The sequence below is a fragment of the Poecile atricapillus genome, chromosome 4, assembly GCF_030490865.1.
Source record: "Poecile atricapillus isolate bPoeAtr1 chromosome 4, bPoeAtr1.hap1, whole genome shotgun sequence".
In the NCBI taxonomy this organism is placed as follows: domain Eukaryota; kingdom Metazoa; phylum Chordata; class Aves; order Passeriformes; family Paridae; genus Poecile; species Poecile atricapillus.
This window is the reverse complement of record NC_081252.1, coordinates 53,432,102-53,454,506: the sequence shown is the minus strand read 5'-3', so window position 1 is coordinate 53,454,506 and position 22,405 is coordinate 53,432,102. Positions and strand designations below refer to the sequence as shown.

General features: G+C 44.6%; 1 protein-coding gene across 1 annotated transcript; it reads left to right on the top strand.

Annotated features, from left to right (window-relative positions):
- The first annotated feature begins 18,258 nt into the window (after nucleotides 1-18,258).
- LOC131579046 (uncharacterized) lies at nucleotides 18,259-20,295 on the top strand. Its single transcript, XM_058838458.1, has 2 exons — nucleotides 18,259-18,646; nucleotides 19,131-20,295. The coding sequence occupies exons 1-2, from the start codon at nucleotides 18,487-18,489 to the stop codon at nucleotides 20,045-20,047; spliced, it is 1,077 nt and encodes a 358-aa protein (XP_058694441.1). The 5' UTR covers nucleotides 18,259-18,486; the 3' UTR covers nucleotides 20,048-20,295.
- Nucleotides 20,296-22,405: the final 2,110 nt, after the last annotated feature.

Here is a 22,405-nt window from a genome sequence, read left to right as displayed (position 1 = left end):
ATATGCAAGTGGCCAGGTATTTGTGGTCCTTGCTTAAAAATGTTTTGGCTTTTGCGAGAAATATGCTTCTACATGTCAACTCTTGCAATGTCTCTCCACTGGAAGTCTTAAGTTTTGTAACTCTAAAAGTAGCCATTGTTACTATTTGAACATTAAAGATGGCATGCCATCAAAATGTCAGGTTATGAATTTTTAAATGTATTACAATTGGGGACATTTTTATTATGTTCCCTACTCCACTAATGGATTTAATACCTGGTTTCAACTACTTTTAAGACATATTTTTTCCAGAATGCTCTATTCAATTGTCTTTTTTTTCCCTCAGTGGGTTAAGGTTTGTTTACAACAGTTCATGCTGGCATTTTTATGTGCTGAGGAGCAGTAATCACCTGGTGAGAATGCTGTATTGTGGTATCTGCCACAAAGAGCCACATTCATGCACCAAAAGGCTCCACAGAATTGTTATCACAGACAAAACCAGATAAAAATGTGCTCCAGAATGACACTGTAACTGAAAATCTCATCTGTATTAGGTTCACAAAACTTGTTATGGTGTGTTACAAAATTTAGAAATTGATGTCTGTTGCAATTCAGTGAAGCCAAGTGGCTTCTTTGAGACGCATAAAATGACAATACAGGATACACGTGAAATTTAGGGATGGCTTGATATACACTTGATTTTGCATTCTATAGCCAGTGCAAGATGTGAGGCCACTGAAAGTCAGATGATTTTTAAAATCAGTTTGGAAAGAATATAAAGTAATGGGGACTTGGTTTCATGCTCTGTGAAAAAAATAAGGTTCAAATTTTCACAGCCTGGTTATTTTTAGACTCTCAAAGCTAAAAGGCACTTTCCACTGGGAACAAACTGTGAAGCACATATATTTTAGTGCCTGTAATTATGCTGTTTCCCCTGAGGTATAGAACTGATGTGCTCAAAAATTGTGGCAACTCCAAAACAGAGGTTGAAATCTAGAACTCAGAAAGAATACTTTTCCCAAGTGGTATATTGGGGTTTGTGGCTTGCACAACTGTGGGAACAACAAGGGACTGCTGAGGTCTCCTGTGAAACCCTTCCAGGGTGGTTTTGCATGTGTTTACTTGGGTAACAGGGTCCCTGGGTACTGTTTGGAGGTTAAAATCTGGCTCTGGTATTTAAAATACATTAAAATGATGTGAAATTTCAACTTCTTTTGCTCTGAAAAACAGCAAAACAGACAAAATATGCAGCCCTGCCTCAGCTGGGTCAAGCATTCAGCTGAGGGAAGAGACCTTGACCAAATATTCTCCTTTTATCTTCTCAAACAGATCCCTTTCAGTTTGCTATTCTGTTGCTAATCTTATTTTTTTCTTGCTATTAAAATAGGTTCAGAGTTTGCTTTTTTAAAAATGATTGTTTTAAATACAGATTTCCAGACTTTTAAACTTATTGATATGCAGCATAAAGTATAAATATTTTCTACAAGTAAATAGTAAAAATATGTTTCAGATCATCACTCTTTCCCCCCTGATTTTTCATAGGGAAATTTTTTCAAACTTGCTAGATATAATTGATACTGTTTTGCAATCAACAGTTTGCAAATTTCTGTGCAATTTGTGTGGGTACTCTGCATTTACTAAAGTCTGTGAACACAAACTAGCTGGTGCTTATGTTAATAAAGAAAATGTGTATAAGGGACTCTATATATGGCACCATTATGAAAGAAGTCACCTGAGGGATCAGACATAAGAGAAAAAGAAATGTCAGCATTCTTGACATCTCAGCCTTTCCTGTATTACTATGGCATTTGAGTGAATACAGCCATCGGAATAATTTTTAATTAATGGGGAAATCCATGTCTTTTTAGCACTTTTTCTTAGTGCTGTGGTTGCACACAACTCAGGTTAATAAAAAAGGAATAAAAAGCTTAATTTCAGAACATCAGAATGCTTGTCTGCTCTTGCCTTTGTGAGCAAGTTAACTACCTTAACTTAATTAAAAGTCAGTTCAGCTTCTTAAACAAGCCAAGTATGACCATAACCAGGCTAGCCAAACTCCCTTGCTCTGAATCAGCAGTAATGAATTTTTGTCTCTGGATATGAGGAAACATATTTCATGTCTCAGAGATCTCCTTCGCAATGGTAGGAGCAAAATATCCTGACTACTTTTCCCTGTGTACCTGTCGTAGCTAACCTGTGTGCCCTTCACCCTGGGCTCTGAGCAGCCAGTTACTGAAAACAAAACTCAGGGAGAAAACAACTTTTGTGTGCATGTAGGAGTTTATATTATATAGCTGTTTAACTACAGCTGTGGTGGCCTTTCCACTGGCCTGGACCTCTTGCTGCATTGCGATGTGACACTGCAGCTGCTGAGTGTCAGCAGGGTCCATGTCACTTGTGAGGCAGAAGAGCATCACCACGAAGCTGCCCTGTGTTTTCAGCAGGACAGAGGAGATGCTCCTTGGGAATCCTCTTACCTGCATCATAGGCAATTTCCCTACTCTGCAAACAGAGCTGGCCCTGCCACAGTCAGACTTCCATCACTTGCAGGTGGCCTTGTGGTAACACATTTATTTTGTGTGCCATTTCTAAAATCATTGTCAGTGTCCAAGTCATTGCAGAAGCCAGGTTTCTGCAACCACTGTTGTACTGGCAGCTGAGCTCCAGCTGCTGCACTTTGGAGGGGGGAGGAGGGGGAATGTCTCAAAGCACTGAGCTAAACCCTGTGGCACATCTCTTCCTGAGCGTGGGGAGCTGGCCTCCAGCCTTGCATGAGCTGTGAGTTATTAGCAAACACAATAATAGCTATTGCTGCCTTTCTGGTTATGAAGTGAATGAGTGACATGTCTGTCTCAGGGCTTTCACAGCCACCCTACACAAGGCTGACAGGGGCATTTCTGTCATTTCTCCTCTCACCCTGGCTATGATTCATACAGGGGCGGAGCAGCAAGGCATGGGCCTCTGTGTGGTCGTGGTGGTTTCTGTCTCTGGAAAAGAGGAAGGAAACAACGATTGGTGTCTTTGCTTGCTGTGAGGTGCTCACTCTCCCGCGTCCGCAGTGTTTCTGAGAAGTCTCCAGTGGGTGCCGGCTCCCACTGGCATCCCAGCAGCTCTGGACTGTGCTTCAGAGGATACAAGCTGATCTGGGACAACTCGCATGCCAAGACCTAGGTGTCTCCCTTCACTCCCTTGGCCACCTTCCCAAAATGCTCTATTGCTGTTCAGATACCAAAGGTGAGACTTTCAAAAGAAATGGCTTTGCTTCGACAAGCAAGATCACTTGCAAATGTCAGCTGCCCGGGATGTGGTTGTGTCTGCTAGCTGTCTGCTAGCCGTAGTCAGGGCAGTGGTGGCTGAAGCTGCGCAGCCAGTCTCAGGGTGTGAGGGGAGAGACCCAAGGCTGATGCTTCTCAGCTTGGTAGATGAATTAAGTAGAAGCAGCTGAAGATGTCTTGTATGTCAAACCTCTTGTAACACATAAGCACTGCTGAATTTTCTCTTTCTTAGAAAACTCAGTTTTTTACTATATAAAATGCTAAGTGTCTTTCTGGCTATTGCCTTATCACTTCCATTTATCTGTCACTGTGATACCAGATCTGATGCTTAAAGGCCAGTGATACAGTGTTCAACACAGCATGTATCCGAGGAAGCATTAAAGGTCACAAGATTCCATAAGACCAATTTAGAGCTTCTTATGAATCTTGGGCATTGAAATGTATACAGATATTTTAAATTATTCTCTTGTATATGGAATTAGTGCTAGTATTTGATGCATCATAGAATTATTGATCAGCTAAACCAGAGCTTTAGCCTGGGCTCATACTAAGGGCAATGGCTTAGGCATTGAACTTTGCTGTTCAGTCCCTCCCCCATTGTGCAGAGCTTGCCTAAAGCTCAGTCAGGTCAGGTGGGGAGCTTTTAAGTTTAACCAGGCTCTAGGCCTGTGTAAGCCTGAACACTTTTAGATACATAACTACAAACTGGTGGTGTGACCAACCAGTTCAGAGTCAGCTTGACCTGAATGAGTTTGCCTGGAGCCTGCTCCCCCTGGCTGTCTGGTGGATGGCAGGAGAACCAACTGCAAGCATGAAATGCTACTACACAGACACTCTGGGTGTCCCTGGCCCCACTTCTGCAGCTGGGTGACACCGGGCGAGCCATGGCTCTACTGGCCCCCACAGGAGATGGAGACATGGCAGTGACCTTTTTTTGAAGTCCTTTTGGTTGGTCATGAAAGATCTTGGTGTTGGTGGGTACTTTTGCATTTGTCAGACCTGTCAGATGTTTGTTCTGACAAGTTTGACCTGCAGAGTTTGCTCTGAATGGGTCTGTAACACATGGAATGAGACTAGGGCTTTTCAGAATTTCATTTCACTGAAGTCACAGGGAGTAGGTAAGCATAAGGGACAGAAAGAGAAGGGGCAAGATATAAAAAAAATTAATTGCTTTACTACTTTAACAGTCTGTAATTAACATAATGCCCCTTTTAATTTTACAGAACATCAGTATGGGATGAGCTAACATCTCATTCATCAGTCATATGTTTAGAAATCAAATTCTTCCTGAAAGAGTTGTACTGAATGCTGGGAAGGTAAAGTAGAAAGAATGTCCCTCCATGGTTATTCCTATCCCTATTTTTGGAGCATGCTCTTACATTCCCTGTAGTGACTGGACTCTGGGCTGGATTGATCTCAATGTGTGCAACAGGAACATTCTTTAGAGCCCTTTGTGATGGTAAAGATTTTTTTTTCTGCAGAAGGAGCAGTCAAGGGTACTTATTTAGAGTCTCAGGATCACAATGCTGAACAAGACACAATTTAAGGAGATTAATTCAAGGGGAGGAACATCTGACTCTGCTCTATGTCTTCCACAACTTTCCACCTGGCTGCCAAGAAAACCAATGCAGTGCCCTTGATTTGGAACATTCTCAAGTTTTTGTCTCTCTATTGTGCAGGGATATATCTTTGTTATTTTCCCCTGAATATCCAGAGATATTTAAAGAAAATGAGGCATTCTTACTGGAGATATTTCCCTCTTTCACAGTTGATATGTGCTTCTGGCTCCCATTAAAGACATGTCAAAATTGAACTTTTAGTTTACAGATGAAAGAAATCCCACAAGTCTTGCCTGGCAAAAAATTATGACTTCCCAACCATACCCCATGAAGAATAGCTAGTTCTGGTGCAGTTGATCTTTGCAATAGGTGACTGCCAATGCTGGTGGAATTAAGTCTTTGTGAAACTGCACAGAAGAGACTGGAGGAGTATCACTGCATTGCTTATTAAATACATGACTACATGAATGATACGGCTTTGAGCTGAGACTTTGAGCTTTGAGATAAACAGCATATATATGCATAGCATTTGCTATACAAATAGCAAATATACAAATAGGAAAGACACATATGAATTTAGGAAAGACCCAAGCCAGAAGGAGTTGGTTAACTGGGTTAAAAGACAAAGTCCTGATTGGGATCTGGGACAAATTACTCAGGTACGTTATTGAACAATCCAGAATTAACAGGGCATTCGCCAAGCACAGGATCTTAGATATGTGCAGGGTAGTGCTCTGGTATGGTGCCTGTGACAGAAGAATCAAAACAATGAGAAAACTGAAAGCTAAGGCAGGGTGGCATGAAAAAATCCTGCCTTTAGCTTCACAAAATCAGTCTGCTGACCTGCATGTACCATGACAAGCATTAGAAACTGTGGGAGTGCCAGGCATGATGAGTGAAATACAGAAGTAGCAGTGAATCACATCGTGTAATTGGAGTTGCAAGCACCAAGAGAAGACAGCTGGCATAGGAAGATGAGAAGGCAAAAGCCTGGGAACTCAGAGGTGCTCTTCACAAGAGCAGTGAACAAAGCTGCAGCAGGACATGGGCCAAGTCAGCATGAATGTGAATGGAAATTACATTCATTTCTGTACTGTGCAGAGGTACGTAAGCAACTGTAGTGCTGAAGTAACCCCTGAAAAAATCCCTGTGCTGTGGAAAAAAAGTTATAACAGGGCCTCTGAGGGCTTGCAGCTGCATAAGGAAATAGGGAAATAAAAGTCTTTGAATGGACCAGGGGGTTCCAGAGCTGTTACTGCTCTGTGAAGGTGCTGCTGTGATTTTCTGGTGGGAAATATGGACAGTGAGATTCTGAAGCATGAGCATGTGCTGGTGTTGCCCTGGCAGACACAGTTTACAGAGAAATGAGACACACTTTCTCTGAATCCCAAAGGGAAGGAGGTGATGAATCAGCCATTTTGCTGGAAAGGTTTCCCAGGTGCAGCAGCCTGAGAAAGCCAAGCTACAATCAAAACAAAATAGAGAAGCTATGTCAATATCCAGGGTGGCAGCCATGGGTCCAAAAAGCCCTGTGGACATCCCAGGGGCTGTGGTAGGACCATGGCTGACACCAAGACAGAGTCCAACACTTACCATTCCCTGGCTTGGCTTAGCTCAGGATAAGGGGTATAGAATACAGACCTTTGAGGGACATCTGTAGCCCACGTGGGCAGAGGTGCCTGAGCTAAAGCCACTAGTCCCTGAAGCAGGAAGCTTGTGCCTCTATTGCTATGGCACTAAGAGATGGGTTCACCTCAGCAACAGGTCCCACTTTGACCTGTTTTTAACAGGGTGCAATGGGCTTCGCAACTGGGCTGCAAGACACTGAGTGTGGCTAGAGCACCAAAATTTTCAAGAGAAGCTTGCTAAGATGATATAGCAGTTACAATAAGAGGTACAAAAAAAGAGAATTGAAGTAAAATAATGACAAGTTCATTGTGTGCCTCCAGTGTGTGCAGAGCTTTACATGACAGCAAGCAGCTGTGAGGAACTTTGCATCCCTGCAAACATCTTATGACTTGGTGCTCCCATTGGGATGTGAGTGAAGAAGCCACAGCTCGATCAGGCACTGACCATGGTAGGCTGAAGTCTTCTCATCCTTGACCTCACAGATATTGTGCAGGACAGAGGGAAAACAGGAGAGAGAATCAGAGACCAGCAGGGTCAGACTCAAGTCTGCAAAAGTAGATTTTCTGTCACTACATCTTATTCACTGGCCATGTAACTGAGAGGATCTGGTAACAGCTTCAAAACATCATCTAGATGGTTGGGTTGTCACTTATGGAAGGTAGGGCAGGGACTCAATTTTTCTCAGTGGACTGAGGATCAGGGCACAAGGCTGGTCCCAGACGTATTTGTACTCAACTAAGAGGCAGGAGATGTGTAAAGTACAGTTGTCATGTGTCTCAGCACACCAACTGGAGTTGTAAAGCATCCATTGTGCTGGACAATATAGTCAGTCATATTTTCTGCATCTCCATGAGGAACAGAGCTTGGCCTAGGGAGCCAGCTTGTCATGCTTCACATTGACATTGACCACACTAAATTCTTGGAGAGCAAAACTCCCTTGTGAATTCCTCTGCATTCAACTACTGAATGTTGCTTGGGACAAGATGTACAGGATTGAACCACATTCTGCTGATATGGTGACCACATTCTTGGTCTCGAACTCATTAGCAACATGATGTTAAAAGAGCAATATGCCTTTCTTCTTGCTCCCTGTCTGGCCAGTTTGGCACAGCAGATTCCCATCTATTTCAGTCCAGAGGCCTCCACTGTTGGTCTTCCAACATGTGCAGTACAGCCCTTGCAAAAACATTTTCCCTTCACAGGCTGAATGCATGTGTGAAACACATCACTAAGAGGCAGGCCTGCATCTTGTGCCTCCAGTGTGCTCCAGATCGATGAGAAATCTCCCTCTTGATGTAGAAAATATTGATCAAATTGCAAAACCAGTTAATTCTGTCAGAAGTGCTGCTTGGACACAGCAAGGCAACTCCCTTAAGACAAATAAAAACTCACACATTTCTACAGTGCGAAGAGTGTCAGGGTCACAGAATGAAAAATATCATCAAGCTGAAGGATAGAGATGATGCAGTCTGCAGAAGCTGACGCAAGCTGGATTTTGTGATCACTTCTCCATGCCCTTTGCAGGAAAGAGCAAATGCTGCTGGTGGTGTAATGAGAATTCAGTCACATACCTATGCTTTAGGGAGCTCAAATCTGAGTAATCCCTGGATGGTCCAACAATGCACAGATTTAGCATCAATGGCCACAGAATTAAGTCCAGACTAAAAGGCACAAATATGAATAACATTTTTTTCTTTTGCTGAAGTGTCCAGCAGTTTCTTTAACAAGCTGTTTTTACTGGGCCACAAACCTGCACTGAGTTTCAAATTCATGGACAGCTTGCACCTATTGCAATGAATAATTTGCAGTTTTGAGATGTATATGGTGTAGTTAAGGGGAATTTAGTTCAAACATGTAAAATAAGCTGCACACCTGCAGATGGGAACACCTGAAGAGCACTTAGGTTCATAGCTGTGCCAAGACCACTTTATTAAAAAGTAGTGAAGAACAATAACAGTGGCAGTGGTGGAGGCTCTAACAATGAGAGGAATGTAAGGATGTGGTTTGCTCTCAAGAATGTCTTCAAAGAAGGTAGGAGGGGGAAGGAAAGGAGAGAGGTAGGCTGCTGTAAGCAGAGCAGTAGGAGCTAAAGCATAGCAAAAGGAAATAGCTGAGGATGTAAGAAGTGAAAAAAGTTGCTGAGAACTGAAGAAAACAGAGAAGAGACCATGTGGCTGAAGGGATCTTTTTGTCAGCTCTGCACTCCTGTTTTCAAAAGCTGTTCATGGTGTGGTTTGCAGCACAAGAATATATTTGAATAATTTATTCTGATGTTCCTGCTATGAGAAGACCAATGTGATATCCCAATTAGGAATTCCTTGGGAAAAAAAAAAGGTAACATGAGGAATGAGCTGCATTTGCTGGTCAATTTGAAGGACTCTCCAGTGAGGTCTGTGTGCCATGCAGGAGAGTGCAGAAGGACATCTAAGGCCACCCCCAACCCAGCACTCTCAGGCACCTTTAAAAAAGCAAATTTGCTTTGTACCTGCACTGTAGCAGGCTGAGACACTCATGTGTGGCCCTGTGCTCACCTCCCTACCTGCTCTTCGCCCAGACCTTGATAGGGCTCAGGGCACGTGTCCTTGGCTCCAGGGACTGTGGCACGGAGGATGGGGAAGCTGCCCCTTAGCCTGTGCAGCTCAGGGCCAGGAGTTTGGACCTGTGCTCACAAGAAGAAGTCTGAGCTCAGGAGCATGTGGGGTGGCTATTTCAGTGGTGTTGGGTCAGGAGGGCTGTGGAGGGAGGACAGAAGAACATCTGTGAATGCCCTGAGGTGTGGGGCTGCACCAGAAATATAACAGCCAGTGACACCAAGTGGTAGCAGCCAGGGTGCAGTTGTGTTTGTGGCAGTGAAATTGCTGATATTTTCCTTGGTGCTTTGGAGCCTGCATATTTAATACAAACATTATAGAACTGGTAGGAAAACACAAGGCTTAGTGGCCTTGTGTTGCTGAAGAAAAGGGTTCCAACACACAGCCTCACCCAAAGCATGTTTTGCATCTTACTTAGAAGCTTTTCACTCTGCTGGGACTGGAGCTAAGGGTTTGTTGCCTAGGTTTGCTGAGGAGCAGCCTGACAAGCATGCAGTGGTCTCATTTGTCGGGTGAGTGATTGGAGTAAAAATCACCTTGTTCCCAAGGTAAAGGGACACAGAAAGCAAGCCTTCAGAGCATGTGCTGAGGGCCTGGAGTTTTCCTATGGAGTACTGCAGATGTTACAGTGACCGAGTGGCTTCTGGTGGCACAGGGTCCCCTTGGAATATGAACCCTACATACCAATGGGTTTTTGCAGGGTTTGCTTTTTGGCACAACATCACGCTGAGCACAGTGTGGAGCAGAGCTGCTGGCCCAACAGGTGGTATTCCAACGTGCTTCAGATCCACGTGTCCATCTGTGTAACACTGCAGAAGTATTGTCAGGAAAGAAGCATTTGCAGAATTGAAGAAACATAAGGTTGGCAATCAACAGATGTTGGCAATGTGGTCACAGCCTGTGCTCTATCCTCTGCTCGCAGAAGTGTTCTCATGGGCTCCATCACTGCCAGCTGTTTGCAGATGTGCAGCAGTGTGGGCAGGAGTCTGCTTCTGCCTCCCTCCCACCCTCCCAAAAAGCAAACCCAGAAGTGTAGCAGAGTACTTCTGACACGTGATTACTTTGGCCTGCTCCAGACATTGGAAAGGTGAACCATGCCTGAGAAAAATGTGTTGCTCAGTCTCAGCTGTAAAAGAAGTCTAAACAACTTGCTCAGCCACAGGTGTCCATACCGTGACATCTGAAGATGAGATTCATTCCACTCTTGTCTTCAGACACTGTCACAAACCAGAGCACAGCTTCTGGGCAGGGACCCTCCCTGCCTTTTCTGACATGGGTCTGGTGAATCCTGACACAGCTGCTGCTTCTGTAGTGCCTCTATGTCACAGCAGAACGGGTGAAGCTGTGTTTCCCAGGGATCTGTGTCTCAAAGGTGGATGGGTCCAGCTCAGATATTCACAGTTCCATGACATTTTTAATACCTGAGTATGAGGTTTTTGCTCCTCCATTGAATTTAATTGAAATTTGTCAACACATGAACAGGTTAGTGCAGAGAAAACAAACAGAAATCAACCTTATCAGCCTTGTTGTCTTAAGAATTGAGAGGAGTAGAGTGATCACCTTATTTTTGTCCTTAGTGCGATCCCTAGGGAAAAATCTTTCCCAACCATATTCCACAACACAATACACAATTGAGACACTGCTATTGAAACTGTGGGCACACATATAACAGATTTCTACTTGCATTTACACCTTATTTTATATTACAATGCCATCAAAAGGGATGGAGGCACTTGTCACAGCTATTGTTTGTCTTTCTGAAGTTAATTGCACTTTAAAGGTTTTTCCCCACCAGAAGCAGAACCATAAACTGCCAGGAATGACTGTGCAAGAAAGCAGCATAAAGGTATGATCATATATATTTGATGTAGGATCAAATAAAATTCAAAGGAATTAGAGACAAAGATAAGTATATGGGCCTAAATCTTTGGAGTTCAACTTCTGCATCAAGATCAAGACAGGGATATTCTGCCCTGTAGATTTCAAGCATTTAATCTCACAGCAGCCACTTCAGAGCTTTCCTGTTGCACGGGACATCAAGTCAGTTGTGATGACTTGATGTCAGATTTAGGATTTGTTGAGGCAGGGGTGGATGTGGATAGGGGGTGAGGGATGAGCAGTGTGAAGGCACAGCCCGATGCTAATACAATGTGTAGAGACCTCCCTCTTTAGCTATCTTCCCTCATAAAAGAGTCTCTGTAAACTTTACAGCTGGAATTACATCCAGAGAGAAATCCAGAGTTCATTTTAACACTGAATTAACAGTGAAATTTGTTGTCCCTTGGATGTTTAGTGGTGATATTTTTCTGCCAAAGCAGATGTGTTGTAAGTCTAACCATTTAAATGAAGAATTGTTCATTAATTACTCATTAAGGTTAAGTTCTTAAAATCTTTCACAACATGGTGCAGAGTGTTTGGGCACCGTGTGCTACCTTTGAGTCAGACTGAGACAGCCAAGACTACGGGGAAGGCTGTAGGCACACAATTTGTGACCATAATGTTTCAAAACCACGTGATTTTCCAACTACATGTGCACAGAGGCAGCTTTGTTTTGACATTGCATCTTCCTCACACCGCTTGTCACCCACCATCCAGAAACAGGGTGTTCCTCTGGCTAAAAGCATGGGCACATAAATAAATTTAATTGACAGTGTGACTTTACAGCATGTAATTTATTCCATGGTAACTACCCATGCATACACACTCCTACTCAGCAAAACATATGGCAAAAAGGTGTAAATGACTTCACACTTCATCAAAGAGCAAGAGCATTCACCCAGAGGTTTGTAACCAAGCAGTTTACTCCACAGTAAGCTTTGCCTCTAATCCAGTCCAGATTGTGTCCTCTGAAGCAATTAACTCCCTGGCAAAGCTAAAGCTTTCACACATCCTCTAATCGAATTATCTGTCTCTATTTTGGGATGCCATATTTCTGTTCTGTGGTATAGGATAAAAAAGACCTTAACTCCTTTTTAAATGGGCAAGCTCCCACTGAATAGGATCTATTATCTCCTGTTATGTGGGAGATAAAAGGGCCCAGTAGCCAAGTATTTGTTAGTGCAGAACTCAGACTTTCACAGAGCTGTCCAATGGTTTCATTTATATGATCACGTGTCTTCTCATCCTAGGTAAGAACCAGCACTTAAAATTCAAAAGCAGAGTAAGATTACACAGTCAAAAGCTCTTATCTTGAGCCAAGAGTCTTATCTTCAGACTTGGAGATGTACACTTGCAATTGATCAAGCTAAGTCAGAAATTTCCAAGTCAATTTAATCCATGTCAAACAGATGATTTTTCATCACTTTGAACCCAGAGGCATCTCACCACCTTCCCAATGGCATTTATCTCTGAAGGAGGCGTGGCAAATGCTGAGAATTCCAGTGATAAACTTTTCAGTGAAATACTTTTTGTTCTGAAATCATCATCCAGGAGAAGTTTAAAATAAGGACTAGTGAGTGTTAAAGTGGGAGAATACTATTTGCAGTAGAAGGATATGCTGGAGACCACAGAACAGGGAAGATGTTCAGTAGCCAGAGCCCTGTGACTGCTGTTGGTAACTTTTGGTATAGATAAGAAAATTGCCAAAATTAATATGATTTATAAGTGCATACTAGGCATACTTATAATAAAAACCATTCCCACATCCTAGCAGCAGCTCAGCACAGTGATCTACAGATGCATGCAGTAAGGGAGAGGGAAGTTCATTTACTATCTAAGGAGGGACTCTGCATCTGAGAGCTGCCCCTCCTTCTCTCATTACAGCCTTCTGATAAAAGCACGGGAGCACACACTAATCTCACCAAAGATTTTATATAACATTATATAACAGTATTTTATATTATATTTTATATAACATTATCTGGCATGCAGACAGCAGAGTCCTCTATTTCACTGCAGTTTCTTATGTGTGTGGGCTTCAGAGGACAAGACCTAGTCCTTTCTAGATCTAGGTCTTGTCCCCCTTTTCTCCTCCATGAAGGGGATGAGGATACCAGGTGCAAGACCTCAGCTCCTCCATGAAGGTACTGTGGACTAAATTTTTGCTTGAACTGCGGGTACGATGCCCACTGCAGCAGTTTCAGTTCTCCTTCCCCAGAACCTTGAGTAAAATTACCAAGTGCTTAGCCAGGTAAAAGGAATAGTATTTCATTTTGATAATTCAACTGGCATACTCTTCTGTAATGAGACCACATCAAAAAGTGGAACTGCAGTCTCATGCGGTTGTTTGCAGAGCAGATGAGTCAGAGCCTCTCTCTTTCCATGCTGCAGCTCACTAAACCTGCACTGAGTTTAATAATTTCCATTCCCTTTAGGACAGATTCAGCCCTGGAGAACTGCAAAGGGAAGAGAATCTTGCTGGCAGAAATGTGAGATCCAGTCTTCAAGATGGTACCTTCAATTCAGGTGCCAACACCCCAGTTAAAATTGATGGAAACCCAGATCCCTTCTTCAGGGTTTGTAGTCACAAAAAGAAGAATAATAAAAAAAAATACTATTACTATTACTAAAAATATTAATGTCTTCTGCAGGACAAGGTGGGGAAATTTTGTGAAAAAAGAAAAATTCTGGACTCGCATCAGTGCTTACTGTATGGTTAGAGGGGTAGTGGCAGGCATGCTCCTGAAGCTTTGGCCCAGGAAGCCTTCCTTTCTTTTCTGCACTCACACTGGCCTTGACTGCACTCTGCCTGTGGGAGTATTAACATGTGTTGCATCACTAGATTTTTCAGGTTAATTTTGCTGCTTAGTTTTCCTCCAGGAGTCTTCAGAGGTCTTTATTTTTCCTGTCTCCCTGATGGAAAGGAGATAGCTAGTGACACTTCCACTCAGGTTAGGATGAGCAAATCCAGCAATGGGGATGTGTTCAAGGGGCCGGGAAAGGCTGGGAAGCTTTTCCTGGTTCATGAGAGCCGCTGGCAGCACCTGATGCACCACTGGCCTAGCCCAGCTTTTGCAGCCACCGTCACAGAAAACTAAGAAAATTAATTGTGGGTTTGGGTTTTTTTTTTTTAAGCTACCTTCTTTGGGTGACATTAAGTACAGGGGTTAGTGGTGGGTGTTAAAATACTCTCCTGGTTCTGGAGCTTTTTCACAGGGGCTCAGATAAGGTGGGGGAGTTTCTTGTGTTCGGTGCCGATCGGTGAATAAACTCAAATATACTATGTGGCTTAACCACAGGGACCTGTTTTCTTTCTCTGCCGGAAACACCTGCCAAAAAGGCTGTGTTCACTTGGGCTGTATAGAAAAAAGCCCCAAATGGAACTTCCAGCCTTATAGCATACCAAGTGAGGTGATACTCAGTACACTGGTTTAAATTCAAAGCATCTCACTGTGCCAACTGGATATGAAAAAATTATGGCTCTTAATTAAAAGAGAATATCAATATAAAGGAACTAATGATGCATAATTACCAAAGAAATACCTTTCACTCTTACTAAATTGGCTAAATTACAAGAAGAATATGATTGCACTCAGAAAGAGTCTGAAACTAAATATGTGTGGAGAGTCTCTCTTACATGGGGAGAGTGATTTATGCTAACAGAAACAGAAGCTGAAGGCAACTGAGGACCTGGAGTTTTCTTAACCTCAGGAAGTAAGATCTGCCTGATCCTTCACCCAGAGAGCCACCTATTGGGCTGTGGGGTTGAGTTCCCCTGAAGACAGGCAATCCAATTGCCGTAGCAACTTCTATGGATCAGCTGACTGAAAGTGTCCAAAAAGCTGCTGGTCCCCAAGTAATGCATCAATGCATACTGGCACCTGACCAAGGCTCCCTGGTGACCATGCCAGTGGATCCAGATTCATATTCATGAATATGAGCAAGATGACTGGGACTAGGCCTCAGCATCACAGTGTGCTAATTCTGCAACAGCTTGTAGTAAAGCTGTAGAAAGGGAGCTACCAAATGTATGCCAGGGAATTAACAGATTGTTGTCTACTATCACAGCTGTTCCTGCAGAGGGAGCTTCTTCTAACTAAAGATCCTCTTGGAAACTAGCTAGAGGACTGAGCAGTGCAGTATGATGCTGGCTGTTTTCTGAATATCTAGTTGTCAGCTTGTCCAGTAGTGTCCTCAACACACTGCTGCAAAGCACTACACAGGATGCTATTTCTTCAAACATCCTTATGTATGAAAGGTGACACTCAGCCTTGTAATAATGATGCTTCTCAGGCACTAGTCATTTAACCTGTGTTAAAAGTCTAACAAGTGCTTCAATTATAGAGTGAGTGTTATTTATGTTAGCTATCTCTTTATGTCTTCTGCCACTTTTGAACTGAGTAGGGCCAACTTCTGTGGGTTCAGGCTTCAATTAAAGGCTACTTTTGGTCAGTATCTAGGTTTGATACATCCTTTCAAGAGAAATCAGTGGAGGATACTGTGAATTGTCAAGGGGAAGGCTCGTAAGGAGAGTGAGACTGCAGCAGCAATAGGTGAGGTTGCACGCAGCTGCAATGGAACTGCAATTTGGACAACAGAGTAACTACACTGCTGGTGTCACATTATCACCAGCTGTCAATTAGCTTTCCCTCTCATCACACTAGACAGCAAAAAAAAAAAGTAGGCTTGAATCAAGTTACAGTGCCACCACTGCAACGAATGGCGTTTGACCAGGGTGTAAAAAAAAAACCAACCTAGGGAAGTTTTTGAAAGAAATCACCATTTAATGTAAGTTTATACAAGGTCAAAATGAATTAGAACAAACATGCTTAACACCATGTGCACTGCCCCACAAGCCCCAGATTTAAAACCATGACACTTCATTCTCAAAACCACCACAGATGTGAAGTTACCTTCTACTTGTTCCACCCATTCTCTCTAACTTTACAGAGTACTTAAAATTTAGTTTGTATAAAGTATAAAATTTGTGCATTGCAGAAGATACCCTCTCTACTATAAAAGTGCAACAGATAGACAGAAGTATGTCTTTTTCAGAATTTCCAGAATTTTCACCACCACCTTGCCATTCTATTAATCACTTTGAGGAAATATCCTATTAGTGTTCCCCATCCAAAAGGAATGCACCCCATACTGGTTTGGAGGAAGTCCAGAAAATTTTAGACCAGAGCAGAAAACAGTGAGGAACTCCCTCTTTGTCACAGCCATACCATTTAAATGCACAAAGAGAGGGCCCTCTCCTCGTGGCCGCACTGCCATGTAGATACGGAGAGCTTCGACAGGGCATACCCACGTCTCTTGACATAGTCTCAGTTGGATCAAACACCTCTGTTGGCCCAGATGAGATGGATGCAGAAAGAGGGTTGCACTTCCTTCTGTCAGCCGGAGGTCACTCAAGTACAGGAGCTCTGGCTGTACTATATTTTGGTGATTTACCACTATCTCTTCTATATGGAGTACACCAAAATAAGCTACAGTAAAAATGGCACGGAATAGCATACACTCATAAGGACAGCTACACACAGACTCCAGAGTTCCCAGGAGAGATCTTAACACTTCAATTGTTACAGGAGAGAATTCATCATTTGAACGGCGAGTCCGAGTCCTGCGTTTCAGCCTTGACATCATGAAACAGATAAGAGGATCTGGAAGAGGATCAGGATGATCTACCATTCTGGAGATGAAGGACAGTCCTTCCATATACATTATTATTTTTGTGGGAGGCAGATCCTGGGACTCCATGGTGACCAGAAACTCTCTAATTTGTTCAATTGGAATTGGCCAGACTGCAGACAGAGCCTTGCCTTCTCTAAAGGAAAGGAAGTTTTCCAGGCCTTCATGGTAGACTTGCCATAAGTGCCTCTCTCTTGAGTCCTCCAGTAACAGCAGAGCCTTCAGGGGACAAGGGCCCAAGGAATGCTTCTCAGGAACCTGGCTGGGCTTATCTGCTGAAAGAAAACCATGTTAGTAATGGCAAGCAAAAGCAGATAGAAATTCCCTCCCTTTCAACACAGCCTTTACTTGAACTTTTCTGAATAAAAGCCTGTCCTATGCATTCTTATGACTGCAGTTTCCAACAGCTAGAACACTGGAGAAGGATTACATTTTTAAAACCCATAAACCCCCATCTTTTAGTCTTTTTAAAGTAACATCTCAAGCCTGGTGACAGATCTGACCCCCTATTGCAAGGTTTCTGTGACCTCAGGCCTCCATCAGCGGGCAGGAGTGGCTGGGAGTGACAAAGGCACTGCAAAGTAACAGTATATCCAGGAGCGCACAGAGATCTCGGAAGCCTTCCAACAGTGTGGTCAGACCACATGGAAGAACCTGGCAGGACTCTACTCACCTCCCCCCCACCAGCCAGCCGCCCCCCCAAAGGCACACTCACCAGCTCCTTCCCCGCTGCCAGCCTCCGGTCCACTGGTCCCACATGGACCATCGGGACCGCACGGCAGCCACCCCATGCCGGGCTCCCCCCGCAGCCGTGCCAGCAGAGCCCAGAAGGGTGAACGGGCAGAGGGCGGCTCAACCCTTCTCTGCATCACCAACAAAACAGCAGCCACGCAGCGAGAACCACGAACAGCCAACTCCTCGACCGTGCTGCCCTTTTACACCCTGGCCCTCTTTTCCAAATTGGAACGCCCCCTTTACGTGCCCTTCTGCGACCCTATCGGAGCCTGAGGGTCCGTGTGGGAGTGCTCCCACCCTGCCCCCTCTGCTCCTCACGGCTCTGCGGGGGAGTTACCTGCACGGGGACTGCCAGGACCTGGAAACTGCCTAAATGGCCCATTATCGCCTCCATTGTGCTGCATCAGAGGGCGAGAGAAGGAGATGGCGTTTCCCCGGGTGACTTAACCTGTTCGTCCCTGGTCCTGTTCCCCTCCCCTGCCACAAACCTGTGCTATTTTGTTACTAAAAGGAGAGAGCCGGCAGCAGGGGGAGGTACAAACGCGCTACAGGTCTCTACGACGTCCAGGAGTAATGGCCAAACCTCGGGCGACAGGAAACTCCCAGGGAAGGAGGCCGCTCGGGTACAGCTTTCTTCAAAGGGAGACCAAAAGCTCAAGTTGTCGGCTGAGGAACCTGCTAGCTTTGCTTTTTTTCTTAGGATTTTTCTGGGGTAGCTGCTGGGGAAAGGCAGCTGTGTCGTTAAACTGTGCAAAAGCATCTCGGTGCGTTGCCTCTACTTAATAGCGAAGGAGGGCTGATCAGTAATTCAGAACGGAGCCAGCTGCCCCAAACTATTCTTTACCAAACCTGGAAACCACGTCTTGAGGAGCCCAGCAGAATATTGGGAGGTAACATAAGTACTTTTATCTCCTTTTGAACCTTATCAGTAAATCCAATTACATTCCAAACTCTGGCAGAATACGTAATAAACGCCTGGATGTTTCACACATTCCAGCTCTCGGGCCGCGCCCGGCTCTTCATCTTCCTCTGGATGTCTGGGGCTGTTCCGAGGCGGGCTCTGCGAGTTGCCCTCCGGCCATAAAAAGGGTCCCCAGTGCTCATCTCGGGGAGTTTCAGCTCGGTGCTGCGGCTGCTCGTCCTCCTGCCATGGCCTGCACTGCCAGCGCTCCGGCCGCGCCTGCCCACGGTCACTTCTGGGAGATGCTGTCGCTGCTGGCCCGGGAGCCGGGTATGGAGTGGCTGGAGCTGAGCCTTGCTGGGCAGGCTGTCACCTCCCCTCCTCGCAGCCGGGAAGCACCGAGGAGCGGTAAGTTCGGGGTCGGGAGCTGCCCCGGGGCACCGGGTCGCAGGCGGCCGTGCCTCCTCCCGGGAGGCTCCTTGGTTTTGCTCGGGTTCTTGTGTGAGGATGGAGGGATGTGTCGAGAGAGCTCTCCCTCCTGTGCTGGGAAATAACGTTACCTCCTGGAGAGAGTGTGCTGTGTAACCTATGTTGTTGCAACTTCTGTAAACTACCCCTTGGTTTAAATATTGTTTTATTTTTGTTTTCTCCATTATTACTCTGCTACCTTGTAAATTCACGGAGTGTTGCCAGATCCAGTGCCTGAAATGGGCTTGATACGTTGCTTGTTTTTCATTTGAAAAAATATGTATCTGTGTGTGAGCTGTCTGTCAGATAAACTCATAGCATTATCTGGAGGAGTAATGCACTCGGGAGTACTGTCTTTATTGCTGCTTGAGTAGTATGCTTATGCCTCTCGTCACCGTGTGCTAATGCGGATCTTCTCTTGCAGGAAGAGAGATGACTTATCATCAGCAGCATTCCTTGGGACCTTGGCCTCTGAAGACTTTGTCGTTGCTGGAGCGCTCAGGAGACAGTAGGCTTTGGCAAGCCTACCTCGAAGGACTGAAGAAATTCCTTGTCTTTAGGGAAATCATGGGAATGCCTGCAGTCTGGCCAATTCCAGTGGAGCAAATTAGAGGGTTTTTGGCTGTGGAATCTAATTTTTCCGCCTCAAAGACACTCATATACATGGCAGCACTTTCTTATTTATCAAAATTGACTTGTAGCTCTGATCCTCTGCAAGATCCTATAACCTGTTGCATGGTGACAGGGTTGAAACGTCGAGTGGGTGTCCTGAGGGATATATACTTGCCTGTAACAATTGAGATATTGCGATCTCTCTTAGGAGCTCTGGAGTCTGTGTGCATAACTCATTACGAATGCTTACTGTTTCGTGCATTATTTACTGTAGCTTTTTTTGGGGCACTTCGAATAGGAGAGATGGTGGCAAAGCACCGTAATGTACTGCAGCCGGAGCTGCTGTGTCTGAGTGATATCCAGCTGATGGCGAGGAAAGTACTGCTTTTTCTGCCTTACTCTCCTGTGGATCAGGAGAGGCACGTCATCAGCCTAGCGCTGTCCGGAGAGCCATGGGTGTGCCCTGTCCTGGCCCTCCGGAGCTATTTGACAGCTCGCTCACAGCAGGAAGGGCCATTGTTCGTGCACTCGGACTTGAGGTCTGTAACGAAGAGGGAGTTCCTGGCGGTTCTCCGGTGTGCCCTGAGCCTGCTGGGGCTGTGTCCGGAGCAGTTCGGCGTGCATTCCTTCTGGATGGGGACTGCCGTCACCGCTGCGCGCTGCGGCTATCCTGGGGAAGATGTCACTCGCCTGGCAAGATGGCCCTGTATGATCCCAGGAAGATTCTAACCACGGGCACCAGCAGGAAAATAGAAGCTAGCCAATCATCTTCTTTATGTAGAGTCAACTTTAGCTGTATAGTTTAGAAGCTAATCAATCATCCTCTTTATGTAGAGTCAACTTTAGCCTTTGACAAGAATTTAGTATTAACACTTGAAATTAATTTTCTACCTCACAGTGGGGTGATCCTAAGTTCACTCAGAACTTGTTTGTTCTGTCTGTATTTAAAGGTAGGGGGAATGTTTAACCTTTGTGCATAGACTGTATTTTTATCTTGTATATTTATCTTTTTATCTTTATTATCTTGAGGTAATAAATATTGCCTTTTAAAAAACAATTTCTGTCTACTAGTACTATTCTTGCTCTTTACTCAGAAATCATAATCTTGGCTTTGAGAGCAAAGAATGACAAACTGAAAAAAGCCAGTTTGTCATTCTTTGCTCTCAAAGAAAAACTGAGCTTTTAAGGTAATAGTTGTAAAGAGGATGTAACCATGATGATTGCTCAGGAATACCGGGAAAATGGATGCCTGTCTTATCTGTAATTTCTATGTCTCTGATGCATGATGCAGAAAAGAGAATTATTTCTAATTTAATCCGATTTTTAGAATAATTTCTAAGTATTTCTAATTTCTGCCTAGACTCTATATCTATAGCCAGAGTTTTGATCTTGTACCCCTCCTAAGTGGAAGTAAAACCTCAGAAGTAGCATCTCCTGCTCCTCCTTCTCCACTGACCTGGGTGTCTGCAGAGTTGTTCCTCTCACATATTTTCACCCCACTTTTTTTCTGGCTGCAATTACACCTGCACAATAACTTTCTTCCTTCTTAGATATGTTATCACAGAGTCGTTACCACCATTTCTAATTGGCCCAGGCTTGGCCAGCAGCACGGCTGTCCTGGAGCCATTTGGCATTGGCTCTCCTGGACATGGGGGAAGCTTCTGGCAGCTTCTTACAGAAGGCACCCCTGTAGCCCCCTGCCATCAAAACCTTGCCATGCACACCCAATACGCTAGTTCTTTTCATTTTGCTGTTCTAAAGAATAAAAAAAAAAATAGGTAGTTAGAAGGGTATTTACTTCAAGGTGTAAAATGGGGAAGTATTTCAACCCACATTTTCCCTTACCATGTTAATTAACGGTTTCAAGCATTTTTATCATGTTAATGGTGAAAGGCTAAGCATACTGTCTCTAGCAAAAGCTGGAAAACTCTTGCACTACTGATGACTCTACTACTCTACTACTTCTACACACTATTGTGGGAATTCCCTGTATTATGTGCAGATACTGGTAAATCATTCATGTGGAACTCAAACTCCTAAAATTTCTAGAATTTATAATTGTTAATTTAAGCTGTTAGACCCTTCAAGAACATAGGGGAAGTAGTAGAATAATAGAATCACAGACCTGCTTGTGTTTAGACCTTAAAGACCACCCAGTTCCAACCTCCCTGCCATAGGCAGGGGCACCTTTGGTAACTTGACCAGGCTATTCAGAGCTCCATCCAGCCTTGAATACCTCCGGGAATGGGACATCCACAACTTCTCTGGGGAAACTGGGAGTATCTTACCACTCTCAAAGTAAAAAAAAAAATAAATTCCTAATATCTGATCTAAACCTACTGTCTTTTAGTTGGATCCATTTCTGATTGTTCTGCCACTACATGTTCCTGTAAAAAATCCCTCTCAATCTTTCTTTTAGGCTCCATCCAGGTACTGGAAGGACACAATTAGGTCACACCTAAGCCTTCTCTTTTTCAGGCTGAACAACCCAATTCTTTAGCCTTTCCTCATAGGAGAGGTGCTCCACCCCTCTAATCAACTTGGTGGCCTTCCTCTGGACTCGCTCCAGCAGGTCCCTGCCCTTCCTGTGGTGGGACCCCAGAGCTGGTGCAGCCCTGCAGGTGGGGTCTCAGCAGAGCAGGGCAGAGGGGCAGAATCCCCTCCCTGGCCCTGCTGCCCACGGTGCTCTGGATGCAGCCCAGGACACGTTTGGCTCTCTGGGCTGGGAGTCCCTGTGGCTGGGTCATGTCCAACCTCTCAGCCAGCAGCATCACCAAGTCTTCCTCAGCAGGGCTGCTCTGGGTCTGTTCATCCCCCAGCCTGTGTTGAGACCAGGGTTTGTCCTGACTGAGGTGCTGCATCCAGTACTTCTTAAACCAAGAGGTCCACTTCTTGAGCTTGTCTAGGCCTCTCTGGATGACCTTGGGTCCCTTGGGAGTCTCAACAGCACCACTCAGCTTGGTGTCATCTGTAAATTTGCTGAGGGTGCACTCAATCCCTTCATCTATGTCATTAATGAAGATATGAAATAACACTGACCCCAATAAGGATCCCTGAGGGGCACCCCTGAAGGGCACACTGATGTCC